Source organism: Thunnus thynnus, chromosome 2, assembly GCF_963924715.1.
Source record: "Thunnus thynnus chromosome 2, fThuThy2.1, whole genome shotgun sequence".
Classification (NCBI taxonomy): Eukaryota; Metazoa; Chordata; class Actinopteri; order Scombriformes; family Scombridae; genus Thunnus; species Thunnus thynnus.
In genome coordinates this window covers 18,788,505-18,802,083 of record NC_089518.1, presented here as the reverse complement: position 1 = coordinate 18,802,083, position 13,579 = coordinate 18,788,505, and the positions used below count along the sequence as shown (strand labels likewise).

At 40.0% G+C, this 13,579-nt stretch overlaps 1 protein-coding gene across 1 annotated transcript in view; it reads right to left on the bottom strand.

The window, feature by feature from the left end:
* Positions 1–12,340: 12,340 nt before the first annotated feature.
* si:dkey-40c11.2 (drebrin) overlaps positions 12,341–13,579 on the bottom strand; it is a 30,961-nt gene continuing 29,722 nt past the window's right edge. The window contains exon 16 of the mRNA XM_067607887.1: positions 12,341–13,509. Coding sequence (XP_067463988.1) covers positions 13,373–13,509 — 137 coding nt within the window. The 3' untranslated portion in view covers positions 12,341–13,372. The remainder of the gene's footprint in view (positions 13,510–13,579) is intronic.

The following is a 13,579-nucleotide window of genomic DNA, read 5'->3' as shown; positions in this document are numbered from 1 at the left end:
ATGCATACGTTTGACAGTGTTTTTGCAGACCATATAGTTTTGTATGTGTGTGGCTGTCTGCTGTTTGCCGATCCACTTCCCCTGGTGTGTGAAGTGTTGGATAATTAGCTGCCTTATCAGCCTGGGACACGGGCAGTCTCCTCTACACTGACAGGTCATGGAGCCCAGGACCAGCGGGAGGTTCGAGAAAAGGAGGAGGTGGGATGATAAGGCCACAGGAGGAGAGACAAGGAGGAGAGAGCAAGAGAGAGGGAGAAGGAGCTAAGGGGAAAGAGATCAGGGGAGAGGGGGAGGGGGCAGAGAGGCAGACAAAACCTGAAAGAGAGAAATGGGATGAGGAGCCAGACAGAGGAGTAGACAGAGAGATGGAGCAGTTAAAAAGGGGGAGACAGTTAGGCCCCGCAAGGACAGAGCAGCTGCTCCGGCCTATCAGCTCTTCCACGAGATCTCGGCACTCATTAGCATAAATTCGAATGACAAATGTGGCCGCTTTGGCAAAGACTAATTAATTCACGGAGGGGGGAAACTCACCAGAGTAAGAATTCAAATCATTCAATGCCACAGGCCTGAACAAGTGTTAAGAGGGAGCGTGTTGAGCTCCATTGTGTTTTGGAATTACTACTGTTCTCTAACATGTACTGAAAAGGTTACAGCTTTCATTTTAGTATTTGAGTTGTGCTTGTTTTTTCATTAGTTTTTTCATTTTATGTTTTTTTATAATTCAGCCTGAGCGACCAGTATTTGGAAAAGTTTGTAAAGGTACAGTGTTGCTTTTTAAAAAATATTCCATATTTATTTAGTGTGTGTGGGAGGGTGTGACTAGATTGATTAGATTGATAGGCTGAATTCAGTATATTTTCACACACACACACACACACACACACAGACACTCAGGACTTCATGATTTATAAGAGGGAACAATGGACTGGAAAAGATTGCTTCGCTCTGAAGTGACGGCAGGCCTGGGAAACACAGGGAAAGGATAAGTGCTCCCCCTTGTGTTCAGCATACATATCTCTGCCTCTAATCCTTTCTCTATTTGGTTTCATAAACTGTGATCATGCACTGTAGGGCAATGTAACTCTAGCTCACATTAAATTGATATAGCGCTCTGTCACTATGGATACTTGAACAAAGTTTTGCACATCACATTCAGTCTCTTACTTCCTTCAGAGAACAGCAAGCATTACCTCATTTTGTCCTCCAGTCACTTGTTTGAAATAGAGGCAAAGTCTGCCAACGAAATGTCTGTCTCCTCAACTTTTGTTAACAAGCTGATCGTTCTCAGGAGGTTTGTGTAAATTGAATCAATCCAACATGTTGGCAAGTGACACCGAGTGGCGTGGGGGGCCTAAATGATTCATTTGAATGAGATTATAGATAAAGTGTCTGCTCGGTGCCCCAGCTTGTGTTAGCCCTCAATCCTCTTTGTTTTCCACTTTACAGCAGGCTTAACTGGCCAGAACATCTGGCCCTCATCAAGTCCAGGTGTTCCTGCAACAGTGTGTGTGCACGTGTGTGTATGTGTGTGTATGTTAGAGAGAGTGACTTCTCTGTCTCTCACTCTCTCTCTCTCTCTCTATGTCTGTCTCACTCCCTCTACCTCTTAATGTATCTGTCTTTTCTTTCCTTTTTCTCCCTGGTCCAAAACACATCAAGCTTAGCCAGGTGCAACCATTTTCCTTACCAAGTGTCTTGTTAAAGACCCCACAACAGTTGCCCAAGAGCACTCCCTGCTAAACCAGGCTCTTCCTGCATCATAATTACATCAAAACAGAACATGTTGTGCAGTGTTAGGACTATTTATACATCCACGTCGAGAGCCAGTTTTCACTCTTTCTGCTTCCAAGGAACATCCTTCTGTGACTACTGTGTATGTGCATATGTGTGTGATTCAGGGTGGGTGCTGCGGGAGTAAATGGGTGGTGGTTGGCGGGGGCAGTGTGATCCTCCAGGTGGTACGGGGGCCCCTGTTGCCGCTACCCATTACCAATTACCCCAAGACTCCTACACCTGTGAAACGCATTATAGCTTGACCAAGACACTGAAAGTAGGTGGGACTCTTTGTGTGACAGTGGCGCACAGCTAAAGCAATTTAAAGGCAATGCTATAACCAACTGTTGGTTCAAAAGGGATCGTTCAGGCAAAGCCACAACTATTATGGGCCTACTATTCATATCTTTGCATGAGGCCATCAGAATTTCCATACTAGTCCTCTATGTAATATGATTGCTCTCTGGTTTAAACTACAGAATGGTCTTTGTTGGACAGATCTCATAATCGTGCAATGTTCCAGGCTCTAATGGGCAATTACGCTGTAGACCCGCCCGCTCATTTATTTATTTAATACTATCACTACCATGGCAATGACGTTTGTCACATTCATGCTAGCATGCTGTCATTTTCAACTTCAACATTTGTCACTGGGGCAGTAAGACATCATCATGTCAACAGAGGAAGACTTATTTCCACATGAGTTTAGCCATCACATTGGGAAAAAGCTATTCAGAGCTGTATATCTGTTTGTGTGCATGTAAAAAGGAGACAGAATGTTAAGCCAATATATATATGCAAATATGTTTTCATAGAAGGTCATGGTAAAATAACCACTGTGTGCCATGTAAGGAGCTGGTCAGAGTAAGTGATAGTTATGGTCTTATGGGCTGGGAGCTGGACTTGAGGTTGAAGAACAGCATTGAAACAATCACAAGTAAACACTAAGAAAGTAATGTCTGAGTCAGTGGTAAAACTACACAAATGTGGATTTTGAACTACAGCTGATGCCTAGTTATGACAGAGAAACTTCTTTTGAAGCTGTAAATTACTATGTGTATATATTAAGTATATTTACAGGTTAGGGCCCCTCATAAAGAAAACAAAACACATCTGGAAGGCAAATGCAAAAATTAGTATTTCCCTACACTTACTGTACATACATTACCTCTGCTAGAAATCTCTCTTTGCATATAGCAGACAGTCATTTGATAAATCTATCCATCTATTATTACATTTAAAAAAAGTATATGATGTGTAGATAACCCCCTTTAATGTAGGGGAAAATCCCTCTGCAGGGTACATATACAAAAGCAGCCAAGAGATTCAATGCCATCACACTCACCCTATCAACTTCAGAGTGTCATGGCCAGTAGGTTTGATAGGTTATCCACTGAGGGGACTTTCACATCACTGATAAGCCTGTTGAGCTTCAGATAAAGAAATAGCATGCTACAACAAAACTCTAAGCAAGTAAAATTAATTGCCATCAAAACTCATACATGTTGACTACATTTCTGAGGACTGTGTTTCAATCGCTGTTGGCGGACATGGCATTGTAATTTGGTAATGCAAATTATTTGACTTGGATCACCAAACATTCATGCATAGATGCACACAGTTCAGAAGGTGCCATTGTCCTCTTTTTCCCCCAAGTGTGAATTACAAAAACATTTCTAACATGTTGATGTTTGCTGTCCATCAAAGGAGTTTAATGACTGGATTTTATTTGCTGACACTAATGCAAAACGTGTGACAAAACCAGAGAAATTTCTTCATTCTGGGCGTAGAGAAATGTTCTATTTAAGTACTGCACTCTTGAGTGAACTACATGTACCATGGCAAAAATGTTAATTTTGCAACAATTAGATTATTGCTGTCAGATTTCTCATTGCAACCCTGTCTCCTACTGTGTATACTAAATGGTTTTATCAAGTGTGTTTTGGAGGAATATAATTATGTTGAATGAAAACACCTTTTCTTGTCCACATAGTGCAAGTCATAAAGAGGTGGTTGGAGTGGTTTGTAAGCGCGCAAAGCACAGGTCTTTGACATTGGAGACCGGAGTGTACTATACATGCTGCACCCTGCATGTGTTTAGGTTTCAGCCATAAAAATGTTTTAGATTAGGTTAAGGAAAGATCATGGTTTTGGTTAAACATTGAGAAAGTAAACACATCTTGTAACCCATTTACTTTTTCAATATTTAACCATGACCAGGACAAAGCGCTGTGAATTACCAATACATAAGCTTAAAAATGTTAATTATGCTTTAGCTGCCACAAACAGTTGGAGTTGCAGACCTAACATATAATAAAAACATAATCTGGGTGATGTACTTGCTTTTGCAAATATATAGTATGTATATTAAAAACTTGCAAATTACTAGTTTATTCTCATTTATTTACAAGCATTGTTGCAATGTATGTACGACTGTGTGACATCACATATCTGAAAAAAAAAAAGTGTCATCCCATACAGTATATTCAGACTTTTATTCAATATTCTCATATATATATATATTTTTATTTTTTTCATTTCCAGAGGGAGTTGCTCATTGTCTGATAATCTGCCTCATTGGGGCTGAAGATTACAGGTTTGAAAAAGAAAAAAATCTGTTGGTGTGAGTTAGAAAGATGTGAGGTTACCAGATCCGCTCCTCATCGGTTCTTGTGGCTAGCAGCTCAAGGCACCATTAACCGATACTAGCATAACATCCAAATCCGTATAGTCAAGTGAATGGGGTCGAATTGCATTGTGGGTGATGTAGGCGCCAGGTTTTGGGAGAGGAATGCATGCAATCAAAAAAACAATATCTCTGGTTCTGCTGCATCTATTTTTATTTTAAACTCCGACAATATAATAGGATTGCAATGTTAAATCAGTGGAGAACTCTTTGAACTTAATAATTCTTTTTAACAAGAACGGTGAAAACTTTGAAGCTGCATATCTACCTTCCTGCGGTCAGCTACAACCTGATGAACTTAGGATAACGAAAGGTAACAAACTCACTTAGACTAAGGTATGACTGTTGCTACACCTTGCAATACCCTGCTGACGCACATGGAGCAGAAAGGAAGGGAGTGGAGGAATCATGGGAGGAAATGGTTTCATGGCTGAGCTGACTGTTTGAATTAGTGTATCTGAAATGGGCATCGTCTGCTAGCACTCTGACATGGTGTTGCTCTTGCCTTTGGCATTCATCCATCCCTTCAGACTGACACACATGCACACACACGCAGTCACACATACCATCACACACAGACAGACGCACATGCACTCGCACACAGAAACACACATCGTGCATTTAGCTTGCCTTCCTCCGACCTCCCTGCTGTGTCTGACACAGCACCCATGATCCTTTGCCTTGCGGGCTGTGAGCTGTCAGAGTGACAGGGCATGAGGAGGCTGACATGTGATGTTGCGAGACAGGATCAAATGTGTCATCATCTTCTCAAACAAAGAAACAAAGGGATGAGAAACTCTTTTCTGTACCGTAAGCTAATATCTGTCAGAAATATCATATCCATGTTAATGTTTTTCATCTTCTTTAATTTAGTCAGTGTTTAATTCAGTCAAAAATGATTTAGCTCTTCTATAGGTATGTTCAGGGGTGTACAGTGGGGGCTTTGTTTCAATCATTTGTATTTTCCTATTTGGGTAATAGATGTGATTTTGCCAAAGAAAACAAAAGAGGACAATGAGTACCAGTTGACACATTTACAATCAGTGTTTTCAAACTCAAGTCCGTTTGTATCTCTGGGAATGTTATATCAATGTAATGCGGCATTATCTAGTTTTAAAAAGTTTAATATTGTTTAAAAATAATCAAGACCTTTCTAGGAGAAATCACAAAAAACTATATGGTACATTGGTCAGTACTGAAAATTCAATATAAGTTATTACCTGATCTGAGCAGGCTGAGGTGTTAAAATTAGATTGGCACAAAAAAGTATATGATTACTGCAGTAATCCTCTCCCCTACTCTCCTGTGTCTGACAAGCTGTCGTCAGGTAGAGCACATACAGTATGTACACATACACGCAGACACACACACACACACACATATATATAAAGCTCTCCAGGTCCCACTAGCTTAGTCCAATCTGTCCTGGGCTGTCCAGGCCTCTGCTGTGCTAGTAGACCACACATCCACACATCAGCTCTTTATTGTTCCTTCCACTGTAGTAATGGAAACAGAGTCAATGTGGCACGGAGGGGGAGGAAGTGGTGGCCAAGGGCTGTGGGCCCCGGGCCTTGCATGGCCCCTCCATGGTTGGCATCTCTTTACTCTCTGTCTCACACACACACACACACACATAACTGCACACAACCTCTCTCTTTTTCTTCCTCTCTGGATTTGACACACACACACACACACACACATATACACCATTATGAGGGAAGAAAGCCACACTGTAGTGAAAACACACACCACCCCTGCATCCCTTCAAATGGTAGGAAATCCTGGACATGTCGAGCACATTTAGAAAAATACTTGAGGTTTTGGAGAAATTGGGATCACCTCATCTCAGAGTAACATGATGCTTGGTTATATTAAAAAATGAAAGGGTGCCCATATGGAAGCCATCGCGGACCCCGTGCATGCACGTACAAATCAAAGCAACTCCAGTGTGGCTGCTAATGAGGGTGACCGTGACGTTTTTATGTTGTTATCCTACTGTGTGGCTTAGGTAATGGCTGTATAGGATGGGAGGTTTCATCCACACACGCACAGGGGGGTCCGGGTGGTATTGTTACAGCCTAAACACATTTTTATGGTCTTTTTCGCCTTTGAATCATAGTATCAGTTCTACACATGGCAGGTAGGGTTTAGTGGTTGGTTAGCAAGCTGGATTTATTTACTTTAAATGTCTGACAGCAGCCAAACTGACACAAGGGGACCGGCTCTGTTTACAGTGAAACAGTCAACACCAGCAGTTCATCTCAGGAAAGCCAGACAGAATAGAATAGAATGGAATAGAATAGAATAGAATAGAATAGAATAGAATAGAATAGAATAGAACTTAAAACACGAGTCTGCATTCACCTGCAGATAGGCTGTAATATCTATTCTGCACAGACCATATAAAATCTCGACAAAAGTATTAAATTATTGTTTTTTACTCTTCTAATGCTCCAGCGTGGCTTTCACATTTTCTAATTGATCTTTGTATTAACAAAGAGATGATAATGCTGAGGTATTAATTGCCTGAGTGCTGCCCCTAGTTGCTGTTAGTATGTGTGTGTGTGACAGCTATAGTGTGCACATGCCTGTGTCTGTATATTTGTGCATCTGTGTGTGTACTTGCATGCTCCTGTGCTATCAGTCTTGGTCAGGTCCCTGCCTGGGTGTGTAAAGGTTTGTCTCCCTGTGTTGTTGCAGCCTGTGTAATCATGGTATTAATTATTAGCTGTTTGCTCTCCATCATCCTCCTCCCCTGGGTCGGGCACCGTGCCTGGGCTGCCAAGGGCTGGCTCTGGGTGTCTCATCCACTATAAATCTGCACGGTTAACATCACAATCATTGGAATAACAGTGTGAAGCACAAAGTCGTTGTGCACGTCTTAATATAGGATGAGCAAAATTTGAATTGTTTTTACATCATGTTAGTAAGACACATATTTTTTGCCTGTCTGCCTTTGTCATTATTGTTGATGTGGGGGGGGGGGGTTGTTTCTTTTTTTGTTGTTTTGTTGTTAGTTTTTTTCACATCTACATAAAATTGTGCCATGTTGTTTTCTGTGTTTCAAAACCACACGTACAGCCAGAAATTATGTAGTTCAACCAAGAAATAAACAATGTTTCCCCATGAGCTTAGCCTAAATGGTGTGAGAAAAGATGTCTCACATTATCCTCGCTTGGTGTCCTCGGGCTAGGCTGTGCATTAGACTCAACTCTATCTGATCTCATATGTGTCCTTTTCACACACTGCCACTGGCATATCCCCATCACTCACAAACACACACATGCTTATGTACATTTGTCTCCCTCAAATGCCACCATCGGCATCGCTCCTTCAGAGGTACTTGTGAAATGAATTGTCTGAGAGAAAGTCACAGCATCTGGCAGTGATTGTGATGCCACAGGCAGTATGTGTGAAGCTCAGTTGGTGAGTGATTCACAAGGAGGACGGGGACCTTTTACCCCTGCTAGTTTTTAGGATAAGACACGGCTCACCCAATTAGTGACCTCCATGACCTTACCTACGTTTTCATGTGTACTGGTGACTTCTGAAAACATTTTAGTACTCAGCTTAAAAGGAAACTTCGGGATATTTCAACCTGGAGCCTGTCAGTGGCAAAGACAAGCACTTTTAGTGGATGTAAATTGAGGGGGCGCAATTGCCCCAAAGGATTACACTGCAGCCTGTTTTGCTGAAGCTGCCGGCTGAAGCGCTCTCGCTAAATATTGGATGAATTTCAAAGATTGTTGTCCCTATTAGTCACAAAATGATGGGAAAATAGGGTGCAGGTTGAAAAATCCAGAAGGTTCCCTTTAAGTTCATGATTTATTTTGACAATATTTCTCTACTCTTTTATTACTGCTGTTTATTATAAAAAAAAATATGAAATGTGTACAATCACAAGCTATCCAAAACCTTTAAAGTCATTTACTGGATTGAAAGCAATTTAGAAAATCTTAAGATTAAACCCTATTATCCGTCATTTATCATAGCCAATTTTGCTTCAGTTGCCTTTCAGCCGTTACCACAGCCTCTCTCATGTCTCCCAATTCTTTCAAATTCAATGATAGTCATAAAGACCAGAAAAGATCATTTTAGCAAAACACATTTTTAAGTCAATTTACTGAATGGAAACATAAATGATCGGTATGAACAAAAATCCAATAAACCTAAACCAGAGAGAGAGAGATTTCTTCTGGAACCGCAGCAGAGTTAATAAAAATCACTTATGGTTTTCAGAGAAACAACAGCATTTCATTGTCCAGGATGATGGTTTGAAGATGAGGTAAGAGATTTGGATGTGCCTGTTGCTAGATTCAAAGCACAAATTTTTGTTTTCATCTTAAGAGTCAGGAAAATAAAGCATTTGTACGGAGTCTGTTGCATTAATTAACAACTACCAATGTTCCCCTGTGGTTTTCAACCACTTTGAAGATTCCTTCACAATAGACTGAGAGACTTAACCATTTACAAACTGAAGGAAAAAAAATCCTATGATTGGATCACAATGCCACATGTTGGCTGATTGCAAGCACAGGAATTGTATCGTAAAAGCAAAAACCGCCTCTTGGGAATCATGTCAGGAAAAATCCCAAGGAGGAAATGCTGCCAACTAGTCTTCACCAATGACTGGTAAAAAGAGATTTTTTTCTTTGCTTTAAGATAGAGAGATGTTCTAATCCTCTGTTCATTGTTAGGGTTGTGTGAGACTGGCCGAGGGAAATAGCTTTTTGATGGCAATGGAGGGGAAAGGGAGCTTTGCCAAAGAGGGCTTCAGAAGTTAATGGGCCGGTTTCTATGCTGACAGTAAAATCTTGGCTGGAGCCATCAGGAGCTTCCAAGGCGTTATCTACTTCAGCGGTTTTGAAGATTATCTTTAAAGGGAAAACAGAAAATGACAATGTCAAGAACAAGAGAGATGTCTAAAAGCAAAGGTTTAATCAAGACTTATACCAGATGGAATTATCACCGAGCTAAAGCAGATTTATGTTGAGGAAGCATAATAGTTTAGAGAATATTCTTCCCAGATAACTGATGTATAGCCTTGAGATTGTGTCAAAAGCAAACAGAATCAGTAGTGAATTCACATTTTGATACACCACCAAGGCTTGAAATGGAGTTTCTATTGGGTGGGTAATGTTTGATCCAATGTTGCCTGTGGTAAATGTTGCCCCTGCAGAACAATGAACCAAAAAGAAAATGAGACCCAATTTCTCAGTGAGTTCTCTTATGTTCTAGTGCTTACAAACACAATCTTTATTCCAGCAAGGGAAAAGACCTAAACAGGAGCTCCTAAGGTATTTTAAGAATAGCATTGCATACCTGAGCTCTGCCAAACCTTCGAAAACCTAAATTTCATCGCACTTTCAAGTGCAGAAGATCCAAATGGGCAGCCCTCTGGCACAAAGACTGGTGAGGTAACCTGAAGCCTTGAGGAGAGACGGGGTAACTCTGTTCTTCACATGTTTCCTTGCTTCTACAGAACAATGGGCCAAAAAGAAAACAAGTCCCATTTGCTTTCACTTGCACACAGGTGCTTGCAGCTAGAGTACAGTAAAGAGGAGAGGCTGAACACAGAGTTATGAGACTGCTCTGGTAAGATTTTTGTCTCCTGTAAACTGATACCTCTCCCAAACACATAATTAATAACAAAAAGTTGCAGCAAACTATTAGTTAGACGATGACAGGCAGGGATTGAGGAGTGGCAAGGAGAAGGAGGTTGCATCAGAAACGAGAGCTAAGAATAGTGGGCATCTGCGGTTGCGTGTACATGTACATGTGTTTCATGTGTGCATCCGTGCCCATGTGCATACATGTGCTTATCCTCCTTTCCAAGTATCTCGGGGGCTGCCAGGATCTGTTTCAGAGCAGAAATGTAGCCAGTGAGCCACGAGCCATCAGCAGCCAGGTCAGATTAGGCTTCTGTCGTTGGCCTTTGTGCTGATAACACTACAATGAGTGGCACTTCCCTACCGCCACTTCACCTCGGCCGTCCCACACTTGTCAGTCCTCCACCGGTCAGATAGGGTCTGTCAGTTAAGTAAGAGATAAAGGGAAAGTCAGGGGGAGGGGGAAGGGGCTCTTCTCTGTTAGTTTAGCACCCTGGTTGAAGGGTTTTGTTACTGATGAGGGTCACAGAATGAAGGAACAGCCTAAAGACAAAGGGGAAGGGAGAGTTGACTGGCACATTAGCCAGTGTCTCCCTATCACTCTGCTTAATCTGAAGAGACAAGGGATCTCTTGAGTTGTGGGGATGACCATGGGAACGGGGATATGGTGAAGCAGGAGAAGGGGGACACAACTGTCGAGACCAATTTGCCTTCACATTCTCTGTCCAGATGTCCTCTCTCTCTCACTTTATCTCTAACTTTGCGGCTATTTATCTTTCTCGCATACACAAATGTAAAATATAAATATATATATAGATGTGTGTGTGTGTGTGTGTGTGTGTGTGTGTGTGTGTGTGTGTGTGTGTGTGTGTGTGTAAACTGTCACGGCTCTTGTCAGTCAGATTTATTTGTCTTTTTAATATATATATACACATATATATGGATGTATATGTGTGTAATATATGTTGTTTATTTTATCTACCTGTTTAAAACTAAAATTAACGACTTTTTTCTATCTCTCAATCTTGCTCATTTGAGCTTTTCACGGTCTTCTCCTTGCAACCCAATTAGTATTTCATAAGAGGCTCATCACCTTTTCACACATTTCACTGATGATTAGCCTCCTGGGATAACCTCGACAGAATAGTCTCCTGGATAGATTTATTCAGTCTGTCAACAGGCATCAGTTCAGGCAGGATGAGACCCATGTCAAACATTACCTCTCTATTTCAGAACAGAGGCGCATCTGCCAAACACTGTTATTGAACTGGCACTACAACAGCGTAACCTAGCTCAACTCCATAAATATTAAAGGTGTGTGGTTAAGAAATATTAATGTCATATTCAATCAATCATTATTACCCTAGGGGAAAATCCTGTTTGAGGTGTAGCAGCATTAGCAATTTTTAGCTTTGAGAACGTCTGGATACCCTGCTTCTAAAATGTGTGTAACAATGAGCCTTCTCTTTGCCTGTCAAAATATTTTGCATTTTGTTCTCAGGAATCTGTTCAAATCAGTGGGCACACTCTCAATAGTGTTAGCAGTGACACATTGGAAAAGGCAATGTCTCCACCTATGGGTTCAAATATAGCATTACAATTCAAAAACTTTTTTTTTTTTTAACCTTTACACAATTCATTTAAGAATCAGTGCTTAAATTAAATAAATACAACAAAACAAATATTTTTGGGATGAACAACCTCACAAAGAAACCACAATACTGCACAATGTCCATCAAAGCATAAATAAAATATAGAGATGAATCTGTCTGCTTACTTAATGAGAAATTAAATGCGTTCTGTCCTTTTTCAGTGACCAGTAATCACTTGTTCATGATCACTTCATTAACTAATGCTAATTAGTCAACTTGTGTATGTCTTTAATACCTGATGGCTTAGGGAAATATGACAATTTCATTTTTCAAGTAGTTACTATGTAATGTATAATGTGTTTTTGTGATTTTTAGAAATCCTTCCAAATCCAAAATGTCTGTGGGTACAGTTGTTATGTAGCAGCACTGTGTTCTGATTAAGATGAAGAAAATCAGACTTTTTTTTGTTTTTTGTTTTTTTTAGTTCTAAGATTAACAGACACAAGACTGAGCCCATAAACCAACATATTTGAGATGTTATGGATTCATCTTAGCAAAAATGTGGACACTCAAAAATCTCTAAAATGTTGTCATAACAGTAATAGCACCTAATATTAATAAAAAAAAATTTGAGACTTGTTCTGTTTGGCCATTGAAAACAGTAAATATGAAAAGTAATGAAGAAAAGAAAACATTTTAATAAAACCTTTTGAGTTTAAAGATGCTATATATTTGTAAGTTTGGAGTAAATACAAAGAACATACATGTAATCAAATAAGCATACAACATACAAACATACAAGCCAAGTATAGAAAAAGAGAAGATATTTGTTTTTTTCTATACATTCTTATATACAGTGTAATGTATTAAGATATTACAGAAGATTAAAGTTGGAATATTTTTTGTATATCATCTGTGTGTCAACATAATCCTTTAATTTCTTAAAATCTAGAACAAAAAACAATATCAGACATAATCACAAAATGAATGGAAGGACATCACCACATGAACAAAATACAACCTCGTCTCAAAGTGTGATAGAGAAATACAGGTACAGGCCTTTTTCCTCAGCTTGTTAATCTTTTGTTATGCTGCTGTTTTGTTTTTCAGTGGGTAATTAAAAGAGGCTGTCAGTAAAAAATATAGTGCTATAAAATAACTCAGGAAAATACAGGAATATGATTATATGTTGATGGGTGATACATGTATCTTGATTATATATACCAGTCAAGAGCAGTAAATTAATTTTTAGCAATGTAACACACAAAGCAAACGGTGAGCAGAATAGAAGGCTTGTTATATGTGTGGATCAAAAGGAAAACTATACACTCTAAAAATCTGTTTGTGTTTCTTATAAGAAAAGCAAGTTTGTGATCGTTTGTCATTGTGATCTGATCCCTCCCTCCAACATTCCTACAGTATCTCAAGAGGAAATAAGTTATTTTGGTCCAGGAAAAGGTCTCGACTATTTCATCCAAGAAAATGAGGCAGGGTAATTTCTGCATACTTGTGAGAATATTTTGTTTTTATCAAAGAACATCAAAATAGAGTCACATTTTTTCTTTATCCTTTCTACAAAATAGAGAATACAAAGATTCTGTGGGAGGATTAAGGTAAAAACATGCATGAAGATGAGGGGTGAAGGTGTCCCTGAGTGTGTGTATGTGTGTGTATGTGTGTGTCTGTGTTTGTGCTAGTGTGAGTCTGTCTGCCTATATGGTTTCCACATAATTGGCAGGGAACAAGCCTTGTCGGCCATCTTTGCTCCACCCTCTCCACCAGGCTTTGTCCACCGTTTCCACGTCCCTGATGATGTCACCAGGTTCAAAGGAGATCTCGGATTCGTCCTCTGTGGGAACCGCAAGATAACATGGTGAAAACCCGCTAATCACAGTGTAATTACTCTAAGTGGAGGCACT